Source organism: Bactrocera dorsalis, chromosome 3, assembly GCF_023373825.1.
Source record: "Bactrocera dorsalis isolate Fly_Bdor chromosome 3, ASM2337382v1, whole genome shotgun sequence".
NCBI lineage: Eukaryota > Metazoa > Arthropoda > Insecta > Diptera > Tephritidae > Bactrocera > Bactrocera dorsalis.
Genome location: NC_064305.1, coordinates 46,601,536 through 46,615,287, shown reverse-complemented (window position 1 = coordinate 46,615,287; position 13,752 = coordinate 46,601,536). Strand labels below are relative to the sequence as shown.

At 40.2% G+C, this 13,752-nt stretch overlaps 1 protein-coding gene across 11 annotated transcripts in view; it reads right to left on the bottom strand.

Annotated features, from left to right (window-relative positions):
* Positions 1 to 13,752, bottom strand: part of LOC105233792 (oxysterol-binding protein-related protein 1) — a 386,119-nt gene that overhangs the window by 100,358 nt on the left and 272,009 nt on the right. Inside the window, exon 8 of one of the 11 annotated variants that reach the window (XM_049451345.1) lies at positions 1,055 to 1,162. The exons of the other annotated variants lie outside the window; for them this stretch is intronic. Coding sequence (XP_049307302.1) covers positions 1,070 to 1,162 — 93 coding nt within the window. The 3' untranslated portion in view covers positions 1,055 to 1,069. Of the gene's footprint in view, positions 1 to 1,054; positions 1,163 to 13,752 lie in introns of those variants that run through there. 11 annotated transcript variants of the gene reach the window in all.

Below are 13,752 nucleotides of genomic sequence, written 5' to 3'. Positions count from 1 at the left end.
TGCATAACACTTTCCTTTCATAGGCAAATGTATTTCTCCGAAAAGGAAGAATAATCGGTTACAAGCGTCGATCGATGAGATGGCGCATTATCGAGTAACAAACTCCAACGCCAATTTGTGCGGAACAAACCGTGCACACACCTTTCGTAAACCCAAATGTTCGGTCAAAATTCGACGAATTGATGTTTTGGAGATGTTCAATTCCATTTCCATGAATTTCAATGATGATTTCGGATGATTTTTGATGAATTCACGCACAGTTTCGATGAGATGATAACGGATTTTGATTGATCCACATGTTGTTCGTCATATATGTCCTTACGACCACTTTGAAAACGTTGAAACAGTTCGTGCACTCTGCTACGGGGTAGGCAATCATCGCCATAAACTTGTTTCATCAATTGAAACATTTCGGTAAAAGTTTTACCAATTTTAAAACAAAATTTAATGTTGGCTCTTTGTTCGAAGCTCATTTTCGAACACACCTTGTAATATTGGGCGAATTTGGTTATTGTAGCTTAAGTGGCTTAGGAGGCGATTTGTACATTCAACTTATTAGAGGGCGGGGCGACCCCATTTTTCAAAGTTTGTGCTCACAGGTGCCCCTTGCTACTGCGTTTCTCTGTACTACATTGCAGTTTTATATCTTAATTTAGTGCTTAGTTATGGCACTTTATATGTTTTCGGTTAATGGCAATTCGTGGGCGTGGGCTTTGGTTCGATTATGCCCGCCTACGAATTTTTTTTACTGAGAAATCTTCATATCAAGTTTCATCAAGATATCTCAATTTTTATTCAAGTTACAGCTTGCACGGTCAGACGGATGGACAGACAGACAGTCCTGATCATTTATATATGTATATATAACGCTACAAGTATGTTGAGGAGGTGATAAATGTAATAGAAATCTCAATACATTTCAAACAGTATACAATTACTGCCTTTCTGGTTATAGAGACAACTTTTAACAATATAAAATTAAGCACAATCATATACATAGATTATAGATGGATACAATCGATGCTTAAGAACAGAATCATTATACTTACATATATTAGCATCAAATGGTTTAGCGACAAATTATGTGAAAATAGGGACCCTTCCATTTTATCTTCTCTTTCTCGGTGGGACTACAATTTATCTGTCCGCTACACCAAAATATCTAGGGGTCGAGATCAATATCATACTGAATTGAAAATTAATATCTAGAAACGAATTAAATAAACTTGGATAGTCTATTACATGTGCAAAAGAATACTCAACGGGGACTGTGACCTAAAATCGAAAATAGTCCAGTGAATGAATACAGTTGTCATTAGACCAATTCTCACATTAGAATATTAGAAAATTTAATGGAATACAGAGATCGGCGTGTTGTAAGATTTAACGAGATAAGCGGTTGGAACGGGAAGAGTTAGAGAAACAGTGATATTCCAAATCAAGGTTGGATTTCAAAATTGGATTTGGAAAAATAATAATTTTCAGCAAACAAAACAGTATGATTTTAACTCTAATTTTTACCCCAAACTTCCTTGAAAAAAAAATAGTTGTAATGGAAAAACAAGTAAGCTCTTAAACGTTTATGCTCCTGCAACCTGTTGCTACAAAGTATAATAGTTTTGTTCACCTAACGCTTGTATGCCTCACCTAAAGCTAATAAAAAGATATAAAGGGCTGTTGTGGAATCCAAGACAGAATTGCTTAGCTGTCAGAATTGCAAACCAATGCTGCTGTTTGGATTTTCGTCTTTTCGGATATACGCAAAACCAATATTCGAATCAGCTGTTTACTAATGTGACAAATATTGTGAATGCAATTTGAATAAAATTTGAAATGAGTTCGGCAACATTAGCTTTCCTTTTATTAGAGGAAGAAAGAAATTAAAAAATTAAACGTAAAATATGAAGGGATCATAGTAATCCACTTGATGCTCCAGGAGAATCGTAATTAGAATTTATCTCGTATTTACTTGTGTGTTACTTTACGCGCTTACTTTACAGATTCATATCACATTATCGGCTGAATAAAGACGCATTTATTATGGTGTTAAATATCATAGAACCACATTTGCAGCCCTCGACTATTCCACCGATAATTCAATTGACAGCAACACTGTGTTTATTGGCAGAAGGGGCTTACCAACGGGGAGTAGGCCGTGATTCTTGTATCAGTTTGGCAAGAAGCACGGTGCCGCAGATTTTAACGAAAGTGATGTGCCTCTTAGAGAATTACATTTGCGGTCATGGATGGAACACATATAAAAATAATAAAACCACCTGATAATGTGCATTTATATTTCAACAGAAAGGGATATTTTGCATAAATGCAATGATAGTAAGTATAAACAATAAATTAATATTAAAACATATTTATAAACCTATTTATATAAATGTATTTATTTTTTAAAAAGATTTGTGACAACGATATGCAAATACGTGCCGTTGATGTGCGGTATCCCGGTTCAAGTCATGAAGCTTTCATCTGGGGTATGAGTCAAGCTAAACAATATTTCCGTACACAGTATGATAGTGAGCAGCGTTCATTGAGGTTGTTGGGCGATTGCGGCTACGGAAATGAACCATTTTTGTTAACACCTTATAGAGATCCACAGTTTAACTCAAAGGAGCATAAGTTTAACATAGCATATACGGCTGCACGGAATATTGTGGAAAGGACAATCGGAGTTTTAAAGAGCCGTTTCGGCCGTTTAATGTCCACGTTACATTATCGCCCTGAAAAAGTGGTTAAAATTGTAAACGTCTGTTGTGCCTTACACAACATCTGCAGACGTTACAACATTGAATATAATCAGGAAGAAGTGCAAATGAGACTGACGAGGACAATTTTTTCTAATCCGATAATGGTTCAATGCAGAGCGAAGGCCGGAGAATAAGAGACGAAATAGCAAATACTTTGTAACTCAATGGATTTATTTCTTTGTTTCAAATATAACAGTCTTCATAACTAAACTAAAATCAGTCTTAAATTATAAGTTCAAGTACTTTAAGTATATTTCACAACCAGGGTCTTTAATTGTAATAATTGTAGTAATAGCTCTTCCAACATTTTTATTATTATTCTCTATTGCTTGGTATATACGCCTCAAGCTGCTAGCATTTTTAGATTGCAGTTCTATTATCTGATCAAATTTTTTCAATATATCTCCATTTTTTTATCTTCCTCATATAAAAATCTTTTTAAGCGATCTGCTGTACTCTCTAGTTTTTGCCTTCTAGGTACACTAGCATTTATTTCTTGTTGCCTTTGTGACGTGGAGGGTATATCGTCGGCATCTTTTTGTCTCTGGATGCATTATAATTTAAGTTTATATTTTGTTGCTCTAGTGATGAGGAAGGCAAATCTACATTCACCTCTGCAATCGTTATATTTAAATTCTCATTTATGGGTTGGGTGCCAAAGAAAAACGCCTGGTATGCCTTCCATAGTTTGAGAAATGCCACAAAGACGCACAATAGTTTCCTCGTTTGCAGAGAGCTGATATTTTGAAAATGGGCCACCTCCTGTTGCTCGACTCTCAATTTTGTTGTTTGCTAATTTTCTTTTGATTTCACTCTTCCACTCAGTTATAACCTATAGAAATAAGTTTGTTTTAAAGCAGTTTAATATTCACTGAAATTTACTTACCTTTTTCCACCCGTTTACATCTTTGTGTGGAGGACCTGCAGCACTGAGGGATTTAGTTAATTCCTGCCATAACGAATCTATAGTCGGTTTATTTCATTTCGTAAATCCTCTTATGATATCTGAATTTTTACCATAAATTCAATTACGATCGTATTTTGCGACCTCTCCTACAAAAATAAAGTTAATTACTTCTTAACAATAAAATAAATAAATTTCTTAACTTACATTTTGTCAACCGTCTAACAACACATAGAAATGTATACAGAATATTCAAATCTGTTGGCGATTATCTTCTTGTTTTACTACTGATAACAAAACCGATAAAATTGGTTTCGAAGACACCCAAAACCGATACAAATTCTGTTTCGAACATCAAACCAATAATATCTGAATTCATGACACTTACTACTTTTTTTGATTGGTTTCAATTCTGATTCTGACAACTATCAGATTCCACAACACCCCTGATAGAGTTACATATATATATAAACATAATCAAGAGGACGAGAAAACAGATTCTCTTTGCATGCCTCTGATTAACAACCAAAACGAAAAAAAAAAATTTCAGCCTTTTCTCAATCTTCCGTCCATACAAATTTTCCAGAAACATATATGAGGATGGAGTCATGTGTAGAAGTTCACGCAAGTCAGGAGAGTTCTCTGATCGCCATTCACTTGGGAGTGGCCAGAAACGATTATTTTACATATGACTCAAGCAGCTCACGACTTCCGGTCTTTGACCAAGTATCCTCTGGGTAGCCTAAGGACATCCGTCCGAAGGCGAGCTAAAGTGAGAAGGCGAAACATCCCCTGCATAGGGTTGTGCGCTGGGTTTGGGACCCGCCACGTAAAAAACACCCCCAATGAAAAACCACCAACAGCCTCGGATGAGAGACCCCCCTTTTGATGACGACCAAGGCAAAGGAATTAAGGACTATGATTTGAGGGCATGCACCTGGAATGCCCGGTCCCTTAATTGGGAAGGTGTCGCTGCCCAGCTGGTTGATGTCCTCGTGAAAATAAAGGCTGACATCACCGCCGTCCAAGAAATGCGATGGACGGGACAAGGACAGAGACGAGTAGATCATTGTGACATTTACTACAGTGGCCATATAAAGGAGCGCAAGTTTGGTGTGGAATTCGTGGCGGGAGAGAGACTCCGTCGCCGAGTACTATCATTCACTGCGGTGAATGAGCGTCTAGCCACAATCCGCATCAAACCGAGGTTCTTCAACATATCGCTGATTTGCGCCCATGCCCCGACGGAAGAGAAGGACGATGTGACCAAAGATGCCTTTTATGATTGCTTGGAGCGCACTTATGAGAGATGCCCCCGCCACGATGTCAAAATCGAGCTTGGCGACTTCAACGCCAGGGTGGGCAAAGAAGGTATCTTTGGCACTACGGTCGGTAAATTCAGCCTCTATGAGGAAACATCCCCAAATGGGTTGAGGCTGATCGACTTCGCCGGGGCCCGAAATATGGTTATCTGTAGTACTAGATTCGAGCATAAGAAGATCCATCAAGCTACCTGGCTGTCTCCGGATCGAAAAACTACCAACCACATCGATAATGTTGTGATAGACGGAAGACACGTCTCCAGTGTTTTAGATGTGCGTGCGCTCCGAGGTCCTAACATCGACTCGGACCACTATCTTGTTGCAGCTAGGATTCGCACCCGCCTCTGTGCAGCAAAAAACGCACGCCAACAAACACAAGGAAGGTTCGACGTCGAGAAGCTACAATCACAACAGACAGCCGAACGATTCTCTACTCGGCTTGCACTCCTGCTCTCTGAGAGTACTCGTCAACAACTTGGTATAAGGCATATGAGACGGCATTTCAAACTCCTTACGTACAGCTGCAACCGAAACCATTGGTTTTCGGAGAGTGCAAAAGAACAGCTGGTACGACGAGGAGTGCCGTGTCGCAGCGGAGAGAAAACAGGCTGCCTACCTCGCAACGTTACGATCGACCACAACACGTGCGGGATGGGATAGATACCGAGAGTTGAAGAGGGAAGCGAGACGCATTTGCAGACAGAAGAAGAAAGAAGCCGAAATGCGTGAGTACGAACAGCTCGATAAGCTGGCCGACAGGGGTAATGCTCGAAAATTCTACGAAAAGATGCGGCGGCTTACAGAAGGTTTCAAGACCGGAGCATACTCCTGTAGAACCCCATAAGGTGATCTAGTTACCGATGCCCAGAGCATACTTAAATTATGGAGGAAACACTTCTCCAACCTGCTGAATGGCAGTGATAGCACAACACCAGGAGAAGGCGAACCCGATTCCCCAATCGATGACGATGGAGCAGACGTTCCATTACCCGGCCATGAAGAAGTTCGAATAGCAGTTGCCCGCCTGAAGAACAACAAAGTGGCAGGGGCCGAAGGATTGCCGGCCTTGCTATTCAAGCACGGCGGCGAAGAAGTGATACGGAGCATGCATCAGCTTCTTTGTAAAATATGGTCGGACGAAAGCATGCCCAACGATTGGAATTTAAGTGAGCCAACAGGTGCTACTTCGGCCTGAGTAGGCAATTGAAAAGTAAAGTCCTCTCTCGACGAACAAAAGCCAAACTCTATAAGTCGCTCATAATTTCCGTCCTGCTATATGGTGCAGAGGCTTGGATGATGACAACAACCGATGAGTCGACGTTACGAGTTTTCGAGAGAAAGGTTCTGCGAAAGATTTATGGTCCTTTGCGCGTTGGCCACGGCGAATATCGCATTCGATGGAACGATGAGCTGTACGAGATATACGACGACATTGACATAGTTCAGCGAATTAAAAGACAGCGGCTACGCTGGCTAGGTCATGTTGTCCGGATGGATAAAAACACTCCAGCTCTGAAAGTATTCGACGCAGTACCCGTCGCGGGAAGCAGAGGAAGAGGAAGACCTCCACTCCGTTGGAAGGACCAAGTGGAGAAGGACCTGGCTTCACTTGGAATATCCAATTGGCTCCACGTAGCGAAAAGCAGAAACGACTGGCGCGCTGTTGTTGACTCGGCTATAATCGCGTAAGCGGTGTCTACGCCAGTAAAGAAGAAGAAGATATATGAAAAACCTAAACATACTGGAGTCTGCCTCCTTACTTTTGACAAGTACCAACCACATTGAAGTCACATGGCATTCAGTTAAGGTTAGACCTTATGTTGCGTCAAGCGACAAGATATATATGTATATTTAAACCTGAAATTAAAATTAAGAAAAATGAATCATAAAAAATTATAAAATATTGAATTATTTAAATTATTGTATACTTACCTTAATTATGCATTCATTCTACTAATCTACTACTTACCTTAATACTTACCATAATCTATTACAATAGTTAACGAAAAGTTGAAGATAATTATATTTACCCCTTTTTTTATACATATGAACATTACCACTAGTTTAAGCCGTTAGTTTAAGATTTAGGCTAAGCAACTAAATGAAATTAAATAAAGAAGTATTGTATTAGAACCATAGAACCGAGCGCACGCGTCTTAATTTTTTATCGCATTTAATTATCGTGACAGGCAATTAGGCTTCTTGATTTTATTCGCGCATTCCCAAGTTTATATTTTCGCATCTCAAAAACGCTTGAGATTTTTCATGGCGCCCGAGCAGGGACTAAGTGCGTGGATTTAGTAAATTTTTTCTAAAAGTGCCAACTAATCGTGTTAGTACTAACTTTCGTTCTCGTAACTAATTGCCTGTCAATTCTTCTCGGTGTTCGGTCTTCGGAAGTGAAGTGCGGAAAAAACAAATTGAACAAATTAAACCTAAAAAAGAAAAAACATCACATACTCATATACATAGAAAACACAAAGCAAAAATTTTAAATACAAAATACATACATATGTATGTACATAAATATATGTATATATGTACATAATTTATACACATAGTGAACGTGTGGTGCAGTGCAGTGATAGTGATACCTAACTACATGAAAAATAAAAATAAAACATAAAATATAAACACGAAACTAAAGCGAGACTAAAAAAGGATATACTTACGTTAAAGTGAAGGTGTTACTTTAAAAGTGGAGTGATCGCTACAGATGTACGTGAATACCTTAAAAAATAAAGTGGCTAAATATAAAAGCGAATACATATGTGAAACAGAAAATTTAAACATAATATAAAAACCAAATATAAATATACATACATACATACATAATCGTGAAGTGGAGTGCTAAATAAATACTTACCCACATACCCACTATAAAATCAAAAAGGAAAAGGGAAGTATTGTGAAGTGTGTGCATATACATACGTATATACATAAATATAATTCGCATACGAATCTAACTAAGAAATAAAATAAAAGGTGGTACTTGATACGTACTGTGCGAGGTGAATTATTTATGCGGTACAGTGGTGGGCGCAAATAAAAGCTCGAATGTTTTTGCCCTAAAAAAAAAGTAATAATTACATTACAGTTAAAAAAAATAAAAACGCTAGACAGTGAAGTGCCGCTAATATCTACCGCTTTTGTGTCGTACCACTAAAAGTTACCGCTTCCAGTGCCGCTAGAAAACTCCGCAAGATTATACCGCAAAGTGTCCAGTTTTTACAACATCACTTCGCTGCTGCCACAACGTCGCTGCTTCCATCACTCGCTGCTACCATCACACCGCTGCTGCCATCGTCGCTGCTGCCATCAAGCCGCTGCTACCATCATCGTCGCTGCTGCCATCAAGCCGCTGCCGTCGTGGGAATGAGCTGCCGCTGCATTCTCTGCAAAAGGGACGTAAGCGCCGGCAAACAGCCGACGCACCAGGTAACGAGTGCGATTTACTGAAAGCAGTGCAAACAAAAAAAAAAAGGCATACAACAAAACAAGTGCACTTTCAGTTTTTGGCGCTCCCTTTTCACTTTATATTATATTGCCTTGTATTTATTATACAAACATATACATATATATATACATATCTTAATATATGCTCAGACATATACGATTTCAAGTGAATAAGGGATTTTGGGATTTTGCGGTAGCCCTTTATTTTGAAATAAAGGTGATAAAATTCTTAATTGCAAATTAAATTATTATATTTTTCGCAATTTTTTCGATCCGCGTTTGCAATTATCGGTCGTTTTTTCGCAATTTTTGTCGACTTTCGTTCGGACATTTTCCGATTAAATAACTTTTTTGTGCTATTGCTCATTTTGCGCATTTATCGGTTTGGCTTTCGTATACTTGAGAATCGATATTATTTTTTTTCGTTTTCGTCACCGATTCCAAATATATTTGTTGCCAACTTTTATTGCGATTAGTTTGGCTTTCGTATATTTGGGAATCGACATTTATTTTTCGTTTTCGTTATCGATTCTTAGTATATCTGTTGCCAACCGTTATAGTCTTTTTTCGTAAATTTAATTTAAACAAGCAAAATGAGCAAGCCAAAGCCAACTCTCGCAAGCCTGTCTCCAAGTAAGGAGTTGACGGACTTAAAATCGTTAAGACGTCAAAGAACGGTTGCGAAGAGTAGTATTTTGCGCATTAAAACGGGCCTTCTTGAAAAGACAATGTCTTTAGATCCAATCGAATTGGAATGTCGTCTAGATATATTAAATTCACATAGTGAAAAATTAATGAAGTGCCAATCAAAGATTGAAGAAATTGATGAAGACGACATGGCCCGGGGGGAGTTAGAGGACATAATCGTTGAAACGAAATCCATAATAAAATCAATTTTAGCGAAAAATAGAACTTCACTTGCCGAAACATCTTTTGTAGCTTCTCACAGCTCAAGGCTCCCTAAAATGAATTTGCCGAAAATCAAGGGAGAATATTCAGAATTTAAAAACTTTATGAGTTTGTTTGAGAGCTTGGTTCATAACGATCCAAATATCCCAGATATTGAAAAGTTTAACCATTTGGTAAATTGTCTATCTGGAAAGGCTCTGGGAACAGTTAAAGCGTTCCAGATGTCGGATGAAAATTATCCGAAAGCGTTGGCAAGTCTCAAAAAAGTTTATGATAATAAATGTTTGATATTTTTCAATACAATATCTAAACTTTTTGAGCTGCCAACAATCCCAAAGCCTTCTGCGCCTTCCCTGCGTTCAATGATTGACGAAGTGTCAGCAGTGTATGACTCGTTGCTATCGCTGGGCGATGAGAAACAGATTACAAACGCTATAATTATACACATTGTAATGACAAAGGTTGACCCTGCCACCCGATCCAAATGGGAAGAAGCGCTGGACTATGACAAACTGCCACTGTGGAAGGACTGTGAAGCCACCCTAAATAGGAGATACCAGCAACTATCAGCGGAAGGAGCATCACACTCAAGGACGAAGCCCATACCAACAGGCAGTACGAGTCATGGGAAGCAACAACAAATGGACAGGACCAAATCGGCGCTGGTTGCTGCAAATACGAGGCAGCCTCTTTGCCAACAGTGCAAATCGAGGGATCACCATTTGACTGCCTGCCCCACCTTCAAGGCGCTTCCGGTGCAGCAGAGGTTCGAGTTCGTGAAATCGGTGCCCTTATGCATAAATTGTTTGCGTAAGGGTCACACGGTTTCCAAATGCAGAGCAGATCGTTGCCGTATATGCAATCGATTCCATCACTCGCTGTTGCACCAGTATCCAGTGTCCTTCCCCGCTGTACCTCATCCGCAACCATCAACCACACATGCCATGCATACAGCCAGTATGCCGGATCGGGTCATGTTGGCAACAGCAGTAATTCTAGTGAGGACCAGCTGCGGAGATTACCTGCCTGCGAGAGCCTTGCTGGACTCAGGCTCCCAGGTCAACTTTATGACGGAGGACTTGGCACAAAAGTTGCGGATTCGACGTCAGCATAAAACATTAAGCGTAATTGGAATTGGCAATTCCAATACAAAAGTGGGGTCAAAACTAAACGCGTTTGTCAAGTCCCGGTTAAATAATTTTGAATTTTCGGCGGAATTCTGGGTAATGCGATGCATTTCGGCAAATCATCCAGACCATAACATCAATGTTAGTGGCTGGAAAATTCCGCACAATATTGAATTGGCGGATCCAGAATTCCACAAATCTAAAAAAGTGGATATCCTATTGGGTGCTGAAACATTTTTCGGCCTTTTAGCTGTTGGCCAAATTAAAAATGGTCCTAACCAACCAACTCTTCAGAAAACCCTTTTAGGATGGATTGTGTCTGGCAAATACGCCAGTAATATAAGTTCTCCTCCCAGATTACATAGCACATTATGCCAAGCTGAAGAAGACTTAACGTCAATCGATTCAGTAGTCCAAAAATTTTGGGCTCTAGAAGAATTACCTTCAGAATCAAATGGCATCAAATTCACACCAGAGCAACAACAGTGTGAAAACTTTTTCGTTAATACTACTCAAGTATTGCCTTCAGGACGGCTTCAAGTCAGAATGCCCTTTAAAGCTGACCGTAAGTTACTCGGTCACTCATATGAAACCGCAGTTCGGCGGTTTCAGGCCCTGGAGAGAAGGACATTAAAAGATCCAGAACTTCGCAAAATGTATCTGGACTTTATGAATGAATATAGAGCATTGGGTCACATGAGCCCAACGAACAATAAGATCCCGAGTGAGCCACACTACTTCATTCCGCATCAATGCGTTTTAAGGCCCGAGAGCACAACAACCAAATTACGTGTTGTATTTGATGCCTCGAGTCGATCTTCAACTCAAATAGCGTTGAATGAACTTTTGATGGTAGGTCCAACCATCCAAGAAGAATTATATTCAACTCTTCTTCGTTTTCGATTACATAAGTATGCACTAACAGCGGACATTACTAAAATGTACCGTCAAATAATGATGCATGAAGAAGACAGAAATTGTCAACTTATTGTCTGGAGAGAGCATCCTTCTGAGCAAATTCAAATTTTTCGTCTTAACACCGTAACATACGGCACTGCGCCTGCTCCATTTCTCGCGACACGGTGTTTGCAAATGCTCAGTGATGCCAATACAATGAAATAGCCACTCGGTTCATTGGCCATCAAAAGAGACTTTTATGTCGATGATTTGATGATGAGTCTCTAGATCTTTTGAGAAGTGAGGTAATTAAAATATTAAACTCGGCAGGATTCTCCTTAACGAAGTGGTTTTCGAACCACCCAAAATTTTTCGACAGTGATTGCACTGAAAAGTCATTAAGCTTCAATGACAAAAGTTCCACTAAAACGTTAGGAATCCATTGGTTGCCGAAAGAGGATTTGTTTCGATTTGTTTTAGATGACAATTTTAATGATCTGCGAGCCACTAAACGAAACATATTGTCAGTTTCTGCTCGCCTTTTCGATCCTCTTGGATTATTAGCCCCACTAGTTACCAAAGCAAAAATCTTATTGCAAGAGCTTTGGATCCAAAAACTAGATTGGGATGAGTCGATTCCATTGCGCCTTGACACTAGCTGGCAGAACTTTAAAGCCAACCTAATGCAGCTCTCATCTATAAGCATTCCTCGTTACGTAAACGTTGAGTCGAGTGCCATCTGCCAAATACATGGCTTCTCCGACGCCTCAATAAGGGCGTACGGATGCTGCATATACATACGAAGCCAATCTGCTAGTGGTATTAAATGCATGCTGCTTACTGCAAAGTCTAGAGTGGCTCCGCTGAAGACCAAATCTCTTCCGCGTCTTGAGCTCTCGGAAGCACATCTTCTTTCGAAATTATGGTCAAGAGTAGCGCCTATGTTGAGTCGACATTTCGAAAATGTTACATTTTGGACAGACTCTGAAATAGTTTTACATTGGATTAAAACACATCCATCTTCACTACAAACCTTCGTCGCAAACAGAGTGTCCGAAATCCAAGAGTTGACTGAAAAAGTACATTGGCGACATGTGCCAACGAAACAAAATCCTGCGGATCAAGTGTCTCGGGGTTGTAACGTGGATGAATTGAATAATTCAATATGGTTTGGCGGTCCACAGTTCCTCCTAGAAGACCCTGCATTATGGCCAATTAATAACCACTTCCAGCTCTCACCAGAAGACGAAGCATTAGAGAAGAAGAAAACCACATTTACATTAATTTCGACTGCTGAGAAAAATTCAATATTGGACCTCATTGAAAAATTCTCTTCTCATAAAAAATTGCTTCGTGTGGTCGCATATATATTACGATGGATCAGGCGACCACCAAATTGCTCCAGGGGCCAAGATCTGACTTCAGAAGAGCTAAACTTGAGCTTTCTAAAAATTGCACAGGTGGTCCAACATTCAGAATTTTCGGATGTTATTCAAAAATTGCATAAAGGCACCACCCTACCCGCAAACTTGCAAAAACTCAACCCGTTTTTGCATGAGTACTCGGATAAGTCGCTGCCGTTCAAACTAATCCGAGTAGGAGGTCGCTTATTAAATGCACCTCTCCCATACGATGCCAAATTTCCGCTTTTATTAAATAAAGTTCGCACTTCGTTATAACGTATTTACGGTTCCTGCATATTCGAAATCACCACGCTGGAGCTAAAGCGTTGGTTGCGCTTCTTCGAGAACGCATATGGCTAATTAATGCCCGAGAAGCTTGCAGTAGAACCGTAAGAAACTGTGTACATTGTTTTCATTACAAGCCGAAGTTGCAAAACCAAATAATGGGAAATTTGCCAGCCGAAAGACTTCGAGCACTACGGCCCTTTCTTATATGTGGCGTAGATTTTTGTGGTCCGATATACACAACTCTAAAAATACGCGGTCGACCACCCGTAAAAACATACATTGCAGTTTTCGTTTGCTTCACTTCAAAAGCAGTACATTTAGAATTAGTTTCGGACCTATCTTCTAATTCATTTATTTTCGCCCTAAAAAGGTTCATTGGACGCCGAGGGATGCCGACGAAGATATTCAGCGACAATGCCACCAACTTCGTCGGCGCCGACCGCAAGCTGCGCGAGCTGAAAGAGGCGTTTCTAGCAATGGGCCCAGAACTGCAGAGATTCGCAGCAGACGAAGGGTGCAGCTTCATCTTTATACCACCGCGGGCGCCGCACTTCGGCGGATTATGGGAAGCCGCGGTGAAGTCCGCCAAACACCACATCGTTCGGGTAACCGGCAGCGCGCTACTCACAGCAGAGGAGTTAGCAACAGTGTTGGCCGAAGTGGAGGCCATCCTCAACTCTCGCCCCC